This window comes from Capsicum annuum, chromosome 6 (assembly GCF_002878395.1).
Source record: "Capsicum annuum cultivar UCD-10X-F1 chromosome 6, UCD10Xv1.1, whole genome shotgun sequence".
NCBI classification, from domain to species: domain Eukaryota; kingdom Viridiplantae; phylum Streptophyta; class Magnoliopsida; order Solanales; family Solanaceae; genus Capsicum; species Capsicum annuum.
The window spans coordinates 110,816,650-110,834,737 of record NC_061116.1 but is presented as its reverse complement, the minus strand read 5'-3'; the positions used below and the strand labels follow the sequence as shown (position 1 = coordinate 110,834,737).

At 34.6% G+C, this 18,088-nt stretch overlaps 1 protein-coding gene across 6 annotated transcripts; it reads left to right on the top strand.

Annotated features, from left to right (window-relative positions):
- Positions 1 to 858: 858 nt before the first annotated feature.
- Positions 859 to 15,257, top strand: LOC107873253 (DEAD-box ATP-dependent RNA helicase 15). Of its 6 annotated transcripts, none has more exons than XR_001675199.2 (12): positions 859 to 1,013; positions 1,130 to 1,255; positions 2,084 to 2,184; positions 10,359 to 10,531; positions 10,642 to 10,873; positions 10,991 to 11,109; positions 11,649 to 11,705; positions 11,784 to 11,968; positions 12,465 to 12,609; positions 13,581 to 13,664; positions 13,749 to 14,066; positions 14,821 to 15,257. XR_001675199.2 is itself a non-coding variant. In XM_016720020.2 (12 exons), the coding sequence occupies exons 2-12, from the start codon at positions 1,140 to 1,142 to the stop codon at positions 14,829 to 14,831; spliced, it is 1,287 nt and encodes a 428-aa protein (XP_016575506.1). In that variant the 5' UTR covers positions 859 to 1,013; positions 1,130 to 1,139; the 3' UTR covers positions 14,832 to 15,257. The 6 variants fall into 6 exon arrangements, 5 of the variants coding, with proteins under 5 accessions (XP_016575506.1, XP_016575505.1, XP_016575507.1 ...); XM_016720020.2 differs by having other exon boundaries at positions 13,749 to 13,812; XM_016720019.2 differs by lacking the exon at positions 14,821 to 15,257 and having other exon boundaries at positions 13,749 to 14,364.
- The last annotated feature ends 2,831 nt before the right edge of the window (positions 15,258 to 18,088 follow it).

Below are 18,088 nucleotides of genomic sequence, written 5' to 3'. Positions count from 1 at the left end.
ACTATAGTGGTCTTTATCAATAGCAATAACAAAGACATTACATCACCTTTATAACTAAGCTTAGGATCCGCTACAACGATCCTCCATGATGAAAAAAGGCCAAAATATATTTGTCAGTAATATTTTCTTAACAACCCTCAAAAGATTCTCAACAAAAGAAAATACCCAAAATAACCTTGAACTGAAAAGTACCAAAATAACTCTGTCTTTATCAGTGAAATCTTAAAAAAAAAAATCAAAATTAGTGAAGTTCCCAAAAAATCGACACAAAATCCTAACTTTATTAATGAAATCTCTAAAAAAAAAACCTAAAAACAAAAATTCAACACAACAATACAATTTATAAGGGTAAAAAGTTCAAATAGTAAAGACAAGAGAAGACTTAAAAAACAAGTTTAGTCCTATCTTCAATTTCTTCAATTTTAAACAAAATGTCTTTTATTTCATCAATGAAAATTAATCAATACTTCATTGTAAGTATTGTACCTATAAAATACACCATTTTTTGCTAGAAATCACTAGGAATTAAAGAAAAAATAAATTAAAAATAAAAAAAATATCTTTGACTTATCAAAGGTTTTTCAATCGGTTTCAGTCAAGTTGGAAATGAGAGACTTTTGGGGATTTTACTTCCTCTTAAGTGCTGAATGTTAATGTGGAAAGTTAAATTCTGCATCATAGGTTTTAATTGATTTATAAAATTCACGTGGATGGATTGAAATATTTGTGTTTGGAATTAACTTTTATCAGGGTAAAAAGTATTAAAGTAACATATTTTATATCTTGTAAAGGTATTTAAAATAAATATATTATACTTGAAGTATCAAAATAAAAAATCATGCCAAGTTGAGGACTATTTGCCGTAGAAAAAACAAGCTAAACACTAATCATCCACAAATTTTAATATTTGGTATTTTCTCCTAACATTTTTCTTTGCAGAGGCGACCAAACCCAAACGCAAACCCCAACCCTAGTATCCCAACGAACTAAACCATTCTCAGAAATCCAAGAAGGTAATTGAATCTCTTTATTTAAGGGTCTTCGATGTTATCTTAACTTTTGCCGGTTTGATTTTGCGTAGTGAATCCTCATTTGCTGATTTTGTTTTGGTTGGATCTGTGCTCTTCAGCTAGTGAATAATGGGAGACACAAAGGAGAACGATGCTTACGAGGAGGAGCTTCTCGACTATGAAGAAGATGATGAAAAAGCCCCTGATTCCATCTCTGCCAAAGTTAATGGCGAGTCCGCCAAGAAGTCAGCTTTACTCTTCACTTCTACGTTTCTGTTGCCTCATTTATGTTTTTATATATTGCTCCCATCATTCAATTTGTTTGAAAAAGAGTACCTATTTCATTTTTAAGCAATTCTTTCATTTCAACTTTTCTATTTTACATGTTTAAGACCACAATTTTGAAAGACATTCTGGTACATGCTAGGTATCTTAAGTTTAAGACCACACAAATCAAAATTCTGAACCTTCTTAAATTCTGTTCCACTTCAAAATCATACAAACAAATTGAAACGGAGTGAGTACTGTTTTGGCGTTTGTACACACTGTGACATACACATTTATATGTATTTATATCTTGATTAAAAAACAAGAAAGTGAATGGAAGAAACAAAGGAAAGAGTCAAAATACATCGTGTCTTCATTAAGGGACATTAATGAACCATCATTGGTGGACATTGCACATGATACGATCAATTCGACTCAAGGTCCGGCGCTATGCATGCATGCATGCATGTATGTATGTATGTATGTATGTATGTATGTATGTATATCTCTCTCTGTCTCTCTCTCTCTCTCTCTCTCTGTGTGTGTGCTGCATGTGTTTAATAATTTCATCAGCTCTGACCAAAATGGTCAATATGCTTATATGTCTGCTTGATCATTTTCTTGGTTTTTTCTTTTCAATCTTAGAGTTGTGGTCTATTAAATGAATTGGGTTCGAATGTAGCTAATATGTCTAATGTTTGTATTGCTGACTCAGCTATTTTGGCATTGAATCATACCATTAGTCTCAGTAGTGCAGCTATCGTAATAACGAACCAAGTTTGAAATGCTTTATTTTCCCAAAGCAGGGGTTATGTTGGCATTCACAGTTCCGGATTTCGAGACTTTCTGCTAAAGCCAGAGCTATTGCGGTCTATTGTGGATTCAGGGTTTGAGCATCCTTCTGAAGGTTGGCCAACTCATTTATGGGCACTTGATTTCGCAGAAAATCTTTTTCCTTAGTTTGTTCGTTGGATTTATAATTTGAGTACTGCTGTGCATAAAAGCTTCATACTGACTTGCAATAGAGTACGAACACTCTATCTTCCCAGTCTCCACCTTTGAGATTACACTGGGTATGTTTGTTGTCCTGCTTGTGAAAAAAAATTCATCCTCCTGTTACCTTCTTTACTCTGAAAGTATATAAGAAAAAATGACAGGTAGATATATGCTTTCACTTTCAGGGTGCTGTAATTGTTGCTTGTGAATATAGCTAAAGTAGGCTCTTCTATAAAAAATGATGAGGGAATTGCTTATTGCACAATGAAATTGTGAGCATAGATAGGTCAAGATGAGCTGACAAGAGCTAGAAAGTTCAGACAAGTTGCTCTAGCAATGGAGGTCCAACTACATGACTCTTTCTCCATATACATGACTCTTTCTCTAGCAATGATGTGCTCGCATCACTTCACGCTTTGCAGAATGCATGACGCGGAGCCTTTGTTGCTTTTTTCCACACCACGCTTCCCTGAACACTGGGTATGACGAAAACAATATGAAAATAGCTGCTACTGGAATAAGTCAAATCATTCATCTTCGTCACTTACCAAGTTGAGGTGTCTACTTATTTATGCCAACTCTTGAACTGGAGTTTTCAACAATTTAAACATGTCTTCTGAAGAACCCTCATTAGCAAGAAAATAATTGGGAGTTGTAATGTTTGTAATAGAGTCGATTTGTGGTGCATCCAAGAAGGTTATAACTGTATTCTGGAACTGATAAATATATGAAATTATTTCCGATTCCAAGTCTTTTTGAATGAGCTGAAGGTTTCATATTGGGCCCGCATATTAACTCAGTGAATTACTAGTAGGTCAACAATCTTGGGCTGAATCCTCTAACTTTGAAGTTCTGAATTTAGGCATATTCTGTCAAACACCCTATGGATTGAAGCATGTAGCTTTTCTCAGCGCAAGCTTGGGCGGGGATGTAATAGAAATACTGTTTGAAATTTCTAGAATGTGGTGCAGTTTCTTTTTCTGATCAGTATACATATCATTTTAGATATTGCGAAATGTAGACATTGGAGTTTTATCTTTTCTTTTTTGTCTTTTGATTATTCTTTCGTTATTGCCGATGATATAATGCTATTTGACGAAATCAACGAGGGTGTCGACTAAAAGTTTGAACTGTGGAGAAACACTCTCGAGATAAAATTTTTAGGATAAGTTGAATACACTAAAACCTCTCTAAATTAATATTGTTGGGACCAACAACAGCAACATACCCAGTATATTTCCAATAAATGGGGTCTGGGGAGGGTAGAGTATACGCAGTTCATACCACTATCTCAGATGAAATAGAGAGGTTGTTTCTGATTGACATTGATAAATTGATTGTTGGGACCATGAAATATTATTATTTTGTAGAGGCATTATTTAATTGATTAATTAATATTTATTAATTTAAAGAGTGTTTTCAGGATTCAATGAAGTTTAATTTTGATTACATCAAAATCATTGTATCTTACTACTTTATATATCATATTTATTGAATTAATGTAAAAAATAAATTCATTGTACATGAAGTACGTTGTATTGACACTACGAAATTCGTGTGGTGGATGAAGCCTCAAGGAATTTAAATGAATCCACTTGTGAAGACGACATTCATGAACTTGATGTTATGATTAATAATCTCGATTACCACAATATAATGGATGTCAATAGTGTGTTGGATTATCTGGGTGAAAATGATACATATTCAGAGGTTCAAATCTTAGAAGAAATTGTGGATACCATTGGAGAAAACAATGTTGCCGATGAAGTTGAAGACGATACAATACCTTTGGATCCATTTACACGTAAGAAGCACTTATTGCATCTAAAACTTTGCACAATTTTTTGGTGCAGTTCGAGAAGACAACACTGGAACTTTTGGATGCAGTTAGAAAAGTTAGAGATGAGCTTCAACTAGATTTAACTTTTAACAACGATTACCACAATAAAATGGATGTCAATAGCTTGTTGGATTACTTAGGTGAAAATGATACATGTTTAGAGGTTCAAAGCTTAGAAGAAATTGTGGATACCATTGGAGAAAACAATGTTGCTGAGGAAGTTGAAGATGCTACAATATCTTTGGAACCATTTTCACATAAGCACTTATTGCGTCTAAAACTTTTCACAATTTTTTGGTGCAGTTGAGAGACAACATTGGAACTTTTGGATGTAATTAGAAAAGTTAGAGATGAGCTTCAACTAGATTTAAATTTTAACAAAAAACAAAACCACGATAATCATATTTCACTAAATTTTCTTAGATATTTTTGTAATTTTAAAGAATTATTAATTTATTTATAATATTAATGGGGCCATATATTTATATAGCGGTCTTTCGAAAATATATTATCTTATTATTGAAATTGGTAATTTTTTCCACCTGCCCATGTCAGGGCCGGAGAAAAATGTTATCTTAGAGAGTTTATTAATTTATCGAATATTAACTTAGAGAGTTTTTACTGTATATGTAATGCAAGTTTAGTCAATGTAAGATGAGTGAAATTAAGGTGGGATTAGACGGGATTGCTATGCTTAAATGCAAATAATTCAGACATCTAGGCTCGCTGTTCCGAGAGAGCAAAATCAAGTTGGTTGGTTGAATGCCATTGAGGCGGTGGTATGTGATAGAATGATGCCTACTGAAACTAAAGGCAAGTTCTATGGAACAATTTGGACCAAAATGTTATATGGTAGTGAATGTTGGCCGTTAAAGTTCTACACATTCGCAAGATGAGTGTTGGAGAGATTCAGATGCTGAGATGGATGTTCTGTCATATAAGACTAGACAAGCTTAGAAATGACTACATTCATAAAAAGGTTCAAGGAGCATGTATCGAGGATGAAATTGGAGTAGGTAGTTTGAGATGATTTGGTTATGTCTTACGTCGACCACCCGGTGCACCGTAGATGTGGTGAATTAAGTTATTAAAAGGGAACAAGGTAGATCTAAATCACTTGGAAGGAGGTTATTTCCAAGGATCTTTTCTAGAACATGGTAACATATTTTATGTTTAAGTAATCATCAACATTTATCGGAAACAACCTTGCTACTTCTCCGGAGGTAGTGGTATGGACAACGTACATCTTACCCTCCCCAGACCTCACTATGTGGGAATACACTGGGTTTGTTGTTGTTGTTGTAAGTAATCATCAACATTTTAATGCTGGATCCAAAGGGATATCTACAACAAACTTGTTCTTATAATGATCCTAATACTTCTGAAATTACATCATGACTATCTAATTTTTCAGATTTGATCTTCTGTAAAGTGCAGCTTGTATATTCAAAGCATCTAGAATTCCTCTCCTTCCTAATTGTCCATCCGGACAATTTTCCTTGTCTCTGTTTCCTTCATTCCAGTTTGCCGGAAAATCAACAGTGTTGAGACATTGTCCACTGGACGCCCTTCAAATCATATCCTATAAGTAGTTTGTGAATTTGCAATGTTAAAACAGATGGTTAATTGTCTCTGCCTCCTTTCCACATAGATAACATCTTGAACATAGGTGAATTTCCCTCTTTCTAAGTTTCTCCTAAGTTAAAACAGCTCCTCTAGCTACCAAGTAAGTAAAAAAAAAAACACCGGATATAGAATCTTGACTTTCCATGTGTTTCCTAGGCCAAAAGCTTAACTGAAATCCCACCTGATTTAGGTCACTGTATGCAGATCCAACTGAGAACATTCCATTGGTTTATTTCGCATCCGAGGCAATCAAATCTCTCTATAAGTCCCTGAACTGTTCCAATAGCTTCGACATCTCGGATATTCTTGGTATTTCCCTATCTTGTGGTGCTCTTCTGAAGGTTAGGTTCCATCCTTGAGCAGACCATACATCACCGACTGTGGCCTTTTATTGTAGGCTGAGATCATAATGCTGGCCCCACCCATCCATTTGTCCTCCCAAATTAATGTTTTCCTTACATCCTTAATGTTGATTCTCGCCCTACATTTCAAATACATCCACAATTCCATAAGGAGTTGTCACATTTTCAGTAATTTAGTAATCTTCTGTCCCATGCTTGGCTTTAATAGTTCTGACCCATAATATGTATTCTGCTCTGGTGAACCTCCATAACCACTGCAATGGTAAACATTTGTTCTGCTTCTTCAAGCTTTTCCCATTCCACCATCTTTCTATCTGTTAGTAACATTTTAATATAACATTTTTCCATTTAACCTAGTGGAGAGCTCTCTTCTCTTTGTTATGCTGCCACAGGAAATTCCTCCTTACAACATTCAACCTCTCTTCATCTCTAATTGGTAGAGGAAATAGAGACATCATGCATGTAGGAAAAGCATCCAAAATTGATTTAATTAAAAACCAATCTACCACCTAAGGATGGATATTGTGATTTCCATCTCAATAATCTTTTCTCACACCTCTCAGTGACACTATTCCATATGTTTATGGATTTGCCTTTTGCCCAAAGAGGCACACCTAAATACATGGTGTATATATATATTTTTTTGATAAGGTAACATTTGTATTATAAACGAGCACTTAGGTAGTGCATAAAACCCCTTTACAGAGTAAGCATCTAGCTAAAAGAAGATAGAAAAATAAAAAAGAAAAGGCTTCCCATCCTAGCAAGATTCTAAAACTTCTAGGATATCTTCAGCCTCTATAAGGGAGTTCTTTGTACACCAAAAACACAAAAGCAAAATACAGTCTGTCTTAATCTTCTGAAGTGTTCTACTTTTGTCTTCAAAACTTCTAGCATTTCTCTCCTTCCAAACAGTCCACCAAATACAAGATGGGATAGTTCTCCAATAGCTCAAGTTCTTTGCTCCCTTCCCATCTTCCTCCCAACTAGATAGAGTGTCAGCAATCTTGCTAGGCATTACCCATTATATGCCTTTGAGATTGATGAAAATCTTCCATAGTTGACTAGTGAATTTGCAATGTGAAAATAAGTGTCCCACTGTCTCAGCTGCCTCTCCACATAGACAACAATGTGTGACTAAAATTATATTCTTATTCCTCAAATTTTCATGTGTTAACACAGCTTCCTTCGCTAACAACCATGAGAAGCACGCAACCTTCAGGGGGTATTGGTTTTCCAGATTTGTTTCCATGACCACCTGCTAGCTTGTGGCGTGGTTCTATTTAGTAGCTTGTATCCAGAGTTGACCTCGTTAATTCCTTTGTGATATCCACTCCACCAAAGTTTGTCCTTCCCTTCTTTAAAACCTTCAAATGATTCAAGAACTTTAAGGAGTTCCACCATTCTTGGGATTTCCCAATCATTAAAGTTTCGTATGAGGCTTAAATCCCAACCTTGTGGAGACCACATATCAGCCACAGTTTTGTCTTGTTGTTGAGCAAGAGCAAACAAGTCTGGGAACATCTCTGTAAGATTTCTATTGCCTAACCACCGGTCTTTCCAGAAGACAGTTTTGTTACCATCAAAGACTTTGATGGCGACGTGGTTTTGCATTATAGTCCACCATTTCCTGATTGACCTCCAAACAGTTACACTATAAGGATTGGTTGCTTCATTGGTGACCCAACCATTCATATCCCCATACTTCAGCCCGATCACCCTTTTCCATAGAGTTTGTGACTCTTGAACATATCTCCAAAACCACTTCTTTTTCAGTGCTTTACATTGAGTCTTCAAGTTCTTGATACCCAGGCCTCCTTGGTTTTGTTACCTTCCCAAGGAAAAGACCTGATTTTATCCAACCTTTGTACCACACTTGCTGGGATGGAGAATAAGGTCATCATATAGGTTGGGAGGGCATCAAGAACAACATTTATCAAAGTAAGTTTGCCTCCCAGAGATAGATATTGAGCTTTCTATCTGGACGACTTTCTTTCACATTCCTCCATGACATTCTTCCAGATTTCTTTTGATCTTGATTTGGCCCCTAATATATCTCCTCCTAATATATCCACCAACTCTTGTATATTGTCTATTGCAGAAAGATCTGACTCTTTCTCTAGTTAATAGGTAGACCAGAAATTGCCTCAAAGATAATTAAAATGATCCTCATATATGTTAATTGGTTCTGACCAGCATAAAAAAATATCAGTGTGTCATTAGCATGCTGCAAAATGCTGCAAACGTGTAACTTCTGAAATTTTTTTGTGCCACATTAAAACCACTGATCCATCCATTTCTCTGTGTTGTTATTAACATGTTGTTAAGGCCGTCATTGCAATTGTGAAAAGGAAAGGTGAAAGGGGGTCGTCTTATCTCGACCCTCTTTTCAAAACAAAGCAACCTTTGGTGCCCCATTTACCAGAACTGAGGATTTAACAGAGATGACACAGTTTCATACAACTAATCCATTTTGTTCCACATTTCATTTGCTGCAAAATTCTTAACAGAAATGGAATAAGTGGTACCACTAAAATAGTGGGCAAAATGGAAGAAAAAACATATATAAGCGGTACCTATTACATCCTCCTATTTTAATTTATTTACGGAGCATAGAATTGTAGAAAAAAAAGGGGAGTCGTGGAGTAACTGGTAAAGTTGTTGTCATGTGTTCAGGCGGGCACGAGTTCAAGTCATGAAACAGACTTTGGTAGAAATGCAAGGTAAGACTATGTACAATAGACCCTTGTGGTTTAGTCCTTTCCGGGGCCCCGTGCATAGCGGTAGCTTTAGTGCACCAGGTTTCCTTTAAAATTTTAGAAAGAAATGAAGACTCTTTAAACTTGTGGTCTTAAACTTGTCATAACATTTGCGTGAGTATAAAACTTTTGAAACTTGTGGTCTCTAATATTTTATCATATTTTATGGCTATAAAAGCTTCTCATATATGAGTAATTTAAGTTATATTGTTCGCAAATTTAGTAAGAGGTTGTTTTTTAGGGGGAACATACCAAAACGAAAATAGAGTAACGTAAATTGAAACAGAGGGAGTAGTTGAGAATATGTTGTCATCTGCACTTTTACTTTACATCCTATACTTTTGTAGGTAGTCTTGAGGGATTTATGTGTATGTAGAAAATATAAAGAACTTCTAGGTTATCAAAAAAAATATATATATAAAGAAATTCTTGTACTTTTATTTTAATAGTTAAAGAAAAATTGTACAGGCGATTAGACCAATTATATTGTATGGGGTAGAGTGTTGGCCGGTTAAAAGCTCACATCCAAAAGATGAAGGTGGAGAGATGAGGATGCTGCTCTTGATGTGTGATTAGGAGAGATAGGATTAGAAATGAGGGTATCCGAGATACGAGATAAGGTGGAAGTGGCTTAGGTGGTAGACAAGATGCAAGAAGCGATGTTGAGATCGTTTGGGAATGTGGTGAGGAGATGCACGGATGCCCTAATATGGAGGTGTGGGAGATTGACTATGGATGGATTCAGGAGAGGTAGAGGTAGACCAAATAAATTATGGAGAGGTGATTAGACAAGACATGACGCATTTACACCTTATTGAGAACATGACCTTAGATAGGAAAATGTGGAGGACACGGATTAGGATAGAAGGTTAGTAGCAAGGAGTGGGTCTATGTTAGTAGGTAGGAGTGCTTTGTCTTGTTGTCTGTACTAGTAGTTGTAGTGTTACGCTTGTAGATTCTTGTTCTTGGAGTTTTGGTGATGCCTGTTGTTTCATGTAGATTAATTGTAGTATTGTTTTGTGGTAGTCTTGTTTATGTGCTATTTGTTGTTTTGTTACTATCTATTGTTTCTTGTACTTCTGTTATACCTTTTCCTAGAAAATAGGTTGAGCCGGGGGTCTATCGGAAACAACCTCTGCACCTCGCCTCTGAGGTAGAGGTACGGACTGCGTACACTACCCTCCCCGTACTCTCACTTTGTGGGGATACATTGGGTATGTTGTATGATAAAATTGACTTGAGATGAGTTTAGATGGAGTAACATGGTTAGTGAAATGAACTGTTCAACTTGTGTGAGACTGAGGCGTAATTGTATTATTCGTTTGTTGTTGTTATGATGCTGTTCCTCATCTTCTTGATAGGTATTAATGATTTCTTTCTATCTTTTGTTTTCAGGTAAATTATCACTATTACTACTATTTTGGAGATGTACAATGGTAAACTCTTTTGAACTGAAACTGAGGTCTCTGTGGCTCCAATCTCTTTGGTTCTTCATCAGTGCAACATGAATGTATTCCGCAAGCAATTCTAGGCATGGATGTTATTTGTCAAGCTAAATCTGGAATGGGCAAAACTGCTGTTTTTGTTCTTTCAACTCTGCAACAGATTGAACCTGTTGCTGGTCAGGTTGCTGCCATGGTTCTATGTCACACAAGGGAATTAGCTTATCAGGTATGTATTGAGATATGCAAATTTCTTTTTCTCAAAATTTCTTTCTGCTTCCTCATGTAGAAAGGTTTTTTTTTTTTTTTTTTTTTTGTGGGGTTCTTGGGTTTCTGCAGATCTGTCATGAATTTGAGAGGTTCAGCACATACTTGCCTGATATCAAGGTTGCTGTTTTCTATGGTGGTGTAAATATCAAACTTCACAAGGAGCTTCTGAAGAATGAATGCCCTCATATAGTTGTTGGAACTCCTGGAAGAATACTTGCATTGGCTGGAGACAAGGACCTGTCTTTGAGGAATGTGAGGCATTTTGTACTGGATGAATGTGACAAAATGCTTGAAGCACTTGGTATGTGTTAGCTACATAGTATGATTCATGATTCCTGTTTCTAACTTAATCGACGTTCAAAACCGTGCATGAGGCTCTTTCAGTAGCTCTTTTGCTGATTACCTGTGTTTTAAACAGACATGAGAAGAGATGTGCAGGCAATTTTCAAGATGACTCCTCATGACAAGCAAGTAATGATGTTCTCAGCAACACTCAGCAAAGAGATTCGCCCCATTTGCAAGAAATTCATGCAAGATGTAATGCCCTGTGGCCAGCTGTTCAATTTAGAAGTCTTACCATTTTTCCATGATTTCAGCTTTCTGCACGAGATAAGGTGTATCTGGTCCAATTTTCTTTTATAGTGGAGCTCAAAGATGATGAGGGATCACTAGAGTCCAGTAGTTGAGTGGGAATGTGATTGATGCGCTAAAGCTTTTAGTCAGCTTGTTCTTGTCCCAATTTGTTTTGTTATTTTTTCATTTTACTTGTGATGAGATAATAGTCGAAAAGGTCGATTGGTTTGGAGGAGATATGTAGTGGAAATGGAATAATGGTGTGTGGGGCTGGGTGGGTGGGGGGTTGTGTTGATGGTTGCAGCTTTAAGTGGTTTTCTCTCAACATCATGAGAACACATGTTTAGCAACAATAGAAATAGTTGATGTGCTTCTACACTATCTGCAAGGAGAAATTTCAAAGAACCTCGGTTCAGGGGGATCTTGTCCTATTCATTTCATATGGATACAATTAGCTTCACGAAGCTCCTAATTTGCTTTGGTATGACATTTGTTCCTTTCAGCCAATGGAAATTTATGTTGATGATGAGGCCAAGTTGACCCTTCATGGACTTGTACAGGTACATCTTTGGGACCTAGATATGTTCACGTCATTCTTAAAATAGTAGCGTTCTTACCTAGTTTCTATTTCATGATAGCACTACATCAAATTGAGCGAAGCAGAGAAGAACCGGAAGCTGAATGACTTGCTGGATGCTTTGGACTTCAATCAAGTTGTAATATTTGTCAAGAGTGTAAGCCGAGCAGCACAACTGAACAAGTTGCTTGTTGACTGCAATTTTCCATCTATCTGCATCCACTCTGGCATGACTCAGGAAGAGAGGTCTGTATAGCTTTTATTTCAAGTGATCTTCACTTTATTTGCTTGCCCACTAAAGTTCCATTTAATTTATTTTTCAACCATTCTCCACTTTATATGCACTCACATATGTACTTAATTTTGAAACCCAAAATGAGCTCTTTGAGTTATGTCCAAGCTCCATTTGTTGACAATCCTAATAAAGTTATATGTGCGGAGTAAAAATGATGTTATCCAGATATCAGTTCAACAAAATATACTCTTTCTAGGATTCTTCTGTTAGTTGCATTGATTAAATATACTGATTAACCTGCTTTATTAACGTTCTACTATTTTCTTGTTCATTCCTATTTCCCTGTGTAGTTATCAAAACTTGCACATATTGTTGTGTTCAATTTTCATCACTATTGTATGAATTGAGGGGAATTAGAAGGCTGCACCAATTATATATGCTGCCCTCATATTTTTATTAATTTGTATTTGATGCAAGTTTAATCCATAACTATTCTCTGTTGAGTAGATTGACTCGCTACAAGGGTTTCAAGGAGGGGCACAAAAGAATTCTTGTGGCAACTGATTTGGTTGGCAGGGGTATCGACATTGAAAGGGTCAATATTGTTATTAACTATGACATGCCAGATTCTGCAGATACTTACCTTCACAGAGTAATTCATATCTTTCCGGTTCTTGGTTTTCTGTTTCAATTTCTACATCTTATGCAGATATTAATAATTATCTTAGCTATATTACTTTAAGAGCATATGTTGATCGAACATTATGCCCTTAATTAAAAGACTCGTACAATAGACAAAAATGTCATTTACTATTTTTTCAAATTATTATTTTATTTCATTAGGTTACTATAATTTTATTCCTTCCATAATTAAAGACTCGAATTCTTAATTTTCCTTACCTATTTTAAGGATTAAAATTCGTTTAGGCGTAGAATTTGTGTGATATTTTTCATTAGGTTTTCCTTCCATAATTTAAGGATTAGAATTCTTAATTTTTGTTTCATATTAGTTTTTCCCCATATTTTGAGGATTAGAATTCATTTAGGTGTAGAATTTGCATACGAACATTGACACTTTATTTTGAAGTGAGAAATTATGAGACTGAGTATCGTATGAGTTACATATTTTATTCATTCTTTTCCTTGTGAATTTTGGAAAGTTAGATTCTAAACTCTCTTTTCTTTGATCTTTTGATTTGAGATTGAAATTAATGCGTCATAGATTATTGACATTATCTTCTACTCTACTATAATCGTATTTGTTATTATTAATTTTTTACAAGTAGTTGTGTTATATTATTATGCTTACATATTATGTAGTTCGTTTTTCCTTTAAATTATTGTAGAGTGTATTACCAACATAATTTTGACTTTTGATATCAAGTGGCAAAATTTTATCCACCATATTTAATTTTGCTCCTTAATTGTTAGTGTGATGGTGAGTTATCATGTTCCTCTTCAAGTACACTTTGTTTTAAAACTTTTACTTCCATCTTTTTAAAGTTCTGTACTTAATAATATAGCGTGCATACAATAATTTGTTCTTTTTATATACATATATTGTTAATTAACGCAATACACGTGCAAAACATGTACACTTAACTAGTACTTATAAATGTATAGGTGGGTAGAGCTGGTAGGTTTGGAACTAAAGGCCTTGCCATCACATTTGTCTCATCTGCATCAGATTCTGATGTACTTAATCAGGTTAGAGAACTTCGATATTTCTATCCAATTATCTTATTCTATCGATCCTATTATTCTGACTTGCTTGTGCTTTACCAAATATAGGTCCAGGCAAGGTTCGAAGTGGATATTAAAGAGCTTCCTGAGCAAATTGATACTTCCTCATACAGTATGCTGTTACCTGATGTTTCAATACTAGCACTTACTTTCATTTCGTTATGTTTGTTGCTTTTCTGCACCCAAGGGGGTGGCCTAGTGGTTCAATGAAGTGGGTTGAGCACCATGAGGTCTCAAGTTCAATTCTCAGAGAGAGACGAAAAAACACTAGGTGATTTCTTCCCATCTTTTCTAGCATTTGTGGACAGTGTTACCTGGACCTGTTGCTGGTAGGAAGCTAGCAGGTATCCCATGGAATTAGTCGAGGTGCGCGCAAGCTGACCCGGAAGCCACGGTTATAAAAGCAAATGTTTGTTGCATTTTCTCAATTATATAGGCAATGTGAACTGTATTAGTTAAGAAGGTTCTGGAAATTTTAACTATTCTCTGCGTAGAGGTTGAGGACAAATAGGATGTTTTGAAGTGGACATGAAAATAGCCCTTTCTATGCAAACTGGTTATTTTATGTGGACAGAAGTTTCTGTTGTTAAAACTAATAATGAAAATAAGGAGGTAAGCAAAAACAGATCCTTCATATATAATAAACTTGATTGGATTAATCATATATACATATGTATGTATATATCATTAACTATCCTTTTAGTTAACCGAGTATGTAATGAGACTGTAAATAATGAATATTCATCAAGTTATGCGTGGGGCTTGCTTTTTGTGGTTTCGATGAAATAGACGGTGGACTCAATACATAGATTAAACTTTTATGTTTTTTTAAAAGCAAAGTGCAACTTCCTTGGTAAAAGTTTTGCATTGAGTTGAAGTATCCTTTTGCTACACCGAGTTTGGAAGATTTTGTGTATTTTGGCCCCTTAGTAATTTCGCTAACTTAATCTGGTACATTGGCTGCCTATGGGCTGATGAAATCTGATACATTGGCTTGCTAATGGGCTGATGCTGTATTTTCTGTTATTTTTGCTTTTGTATTTCTCTGAAATTTGCAGTGCGTTAAATTGCTTTCAAGCTGTTGATTTAGGCTGCTCAAAAAATAGTCTCGTGTCTGCAGTGCCATCATAGTGGGATGACTTCCTGGAAAATATTCAAGTGAAGGTGCATGAAGATAAGGGAATTAACATTAAGGTCGTTATGCGTTTGTTCAACAAACAGTGTCGGAATTTGAACCAATTAATTTGAAGAATGGATAACATTAAGGTGGTTATGCTTTTGTTCAACAAACAGTGTCGGAATTTGAACCAATTAATTTGAAGAATGGATAGCTTCCTCTGCTTCGGCACTTTTAGATTGATGTACCTTATGGAACCCATACTTGTTTTAGTTAGTTCGAGGACTTCAAATGTTATATGTAATCTTTTTAAGCACACAACTGATGTCCCTTCTGCTGCCTATAGTTGCTACATTAATTCAGGTCAGTTTCCAGAATACTAATTGACATGTATTCGAGAACTATATTTGTGATGAGAAACTGTTAGGTGACAACTGAAACTGAATCTTGAAACTGTGTTAATCTGGAAATAGTCTTTTTTTTTTGGGCTGATTGTGCCTTGGGTAAGATATCGGTGGCTCAAAATAAATCTCTGCGGTTGTCCTAGCTGCACTGCCATGTGAAAAGAGCTCTTTTGATGATATGATGGATACAGCTAAACAAGTTCAGATGGAGATCACCTCTATCAATGGATACTTCTTGAAAAATGCACGGTTCTGTTAATTAGCATGGAAGTTGACTGGTTATCTGTCCTGTTTCCTCTACTATTACCGTTACTGTGTTTTTTATAGACTGCTTTGAAATTGTCTTATAGTTAGCAGTTTGCTCATTGTGCCATAATACATCCAGGGGCTTTCATTTTTTATCATCAAATATACCTTAAAATTTTGCGTGAGGAAAAAAGAATACAGGTGGACATAAACGTATAATTTGTTGGATGATACCTCAAGGTAGGGGCGAGATCTGCGTACACTTCAATTTTTCTAGACCCACATTGTGGGAGTATATTGGGTATTTTGTTTGTACCTAGGAAGATGGAGCTCCAAAAGAGTAGGGATGGAATACAAGTCATATATTAGACTAGATGGAAAAGTAAATCACAGGAAGAATAAATATATAGGTTTTCAACTATTCGATTTTTTTCATATAGGCATTTCAATTAAGTCATGTATTTGTTGAATCTTTTACTCTACAAAATGTGTCAATTGAGTTCAATCTGCTGATGTGGTAAAAAATATAAAATACGTGTAATACACACGTCAATGATGTGGCAAAGTGGCAAATTAAATAATAACATAATGACATTTTAATTTAAAATAATTATAAAAATAATTTTTTAATATAATTAAAAAAAAAATTAATACAACCCACCCCTAGCAGCCCTTCAACCCCCCTCCCCCCTCCTCGTCCATTGAGCACAAAAAGTAAAAAATAATTAAAAAAATTGTATCTTATTCTTCTTCGTATCTCTAAATATTACATATACTACTACTCCTAGAAGGAAAACTCCCCCTCTCCATGGAGAAGCCATTAACGGAGAAGATATAAAGAAGGAGATGATGACTTTCAAAAAAAAAAATTTAATGTTTTTTTATTTTATTGGCTAATGTTTTTTATGTTTAATTTTTTTAGATTAATTATGGTTTCTCACTCAAGTTATATATAAATGATTTTAAAAGAAGCCATTAATGAAGAATAAGATATGAAGAAGATATGACTATATTTTTTTAAAAAAAAAATTTAATGTGTTTTTTTATTGGTTGAGTTTTTTTATATTTAATTTTTTTAATTAATTATAGTTTCTCACTCAATTTATATATGAATGATTTTGAAAGAAGTCACTAATAGAGAAAGAGATATGGAAAAGAAGATATGGTTATTTCTTTTTTTTTATAAAAAAATTTCTTTAATGTGTTTTTTTTATTGGTTGAGTTTTTTTATATTTAATTTTTTTTTGATTAATTATGATTTCTCACTCTCCTTTAAGAGAGTGTATTACATATGTCATGCTGTGTCAAAGTCAATGCCACGTGATTGGATTCAATTAAAATGTTTTGTGAAGGAGTAAAGGGTTCAATAGGTATGACTTATATGAGTTGAATAGTTGACAACCTGTATATGAATATGTATTCAGCCTAAATCACACCTCAAAAGTGTAGATGAATAACGTGAGAAACAGCGCAACCAAAATTGTCAAAACGGAGGTAGTGGGAGACGAAGTTGGGGGTGTATTTGGCAAAGACGGCAATGGTAAAAATGTGGGTAGTTGTGACAATGTCGCTGCTGTTAGCAAGTTGGGAGTTATTGGTCGAGGTAATGATGGTACTCCTGGAATTTGTAGCAACTGATGACAGCCATGACTCTGCCAATGCTTGCAAGGGACATCGCTATGATCATTAAGAAGCAGAGGCAATTCTTGAAAGCATCTATAAAAATAACACTGGTTTTCTTTGGGCAAATCAAAGTGGGATCCTTTTCTTTGAGTAAATCAAAGTGGGATCCTTCGAACCGAGTTATGGTTTCAAATAAGATTAAATGGGCATATATAGGTTAAACTTTGAGAAAGGTTCGAAGAGCTGGATTTGAAGTGGGTGTGGAAGATCGGAAGCTTCTGTCTGTTCAACTTCTTAAATTAACTTGATATTATAAATTATATAAAAATTAATACTGGAGAGACGTGTTGTTATATTGTTATATGACCTATACTACGGGAATTAGTCGCGCTCGTGCTGTGTTAAAAATTTAATTATTTTCTTTAATTAATTTATATTTATTTTAGATTTATCGTCTAATCGTAATATTATCTTGTTATGATTAGATTATGAAGAATGTTTTCGTTCTATAATAAAGTATTAAATTTAACAATTTAACATTTATTAAATGATAAATAGTATATTCTTTATCAATATATTAAAATATTCATCTAATAACAATTTTATCTCATTTCTATTGCACATTCAATGAAGTTGAGATTTTAATTTGAAATGATGTATTTTTTTTTTTTGAGTGTCTAGAAATATTTCACATAATAAAATGATGATAAAATACTAAAAAATTTAGCAACAAATGAAACTTAAATTTAAAAAGAAAAACCCGGATAATGACATAATAATATCTTAGTAAAATTTCTTTCATTCTAAAATGAGGTTTTATCCTTTTTAATTTATCTATATCTTCTTATTTAATAGAATAATCATTTGTATATTTCACTTTATCTCAGTTCATACCATAAGAGTTTAAAACAAATATAAATTTTATGTCAGTGCAAAAAATTTTACTGAAAAATAAGAAAAAAAAAAGCTAGTACTTAAAAGAAGGAAAATAAAAAATT

Excerpts from the sequence above, each read along its gene's own strand:
- LOC107873253 (XM_016720019.2), top strand. The coding sequence starts at position 1,140 with ATGGGAGACACAAAGGAGAACGATGCTTACGAGGAGGAGCTTCTCGAC. Across the intron at positions 10,874-10,990 it reads CAAAATGCTTGAAGCACTTG|ACATGAGAAGAGATGTGCAG; the intron begins GTATGTGTTAGC and ends TGTTTTAAACAG. Across the intron at positions 13,665-13,748 it reads ATTCTGATGTACTTAATCAG|GTCCAGGCAAGGTTCGAAGT; the intron begins GTTAGAGAACTT and ends TACCAAATATAG.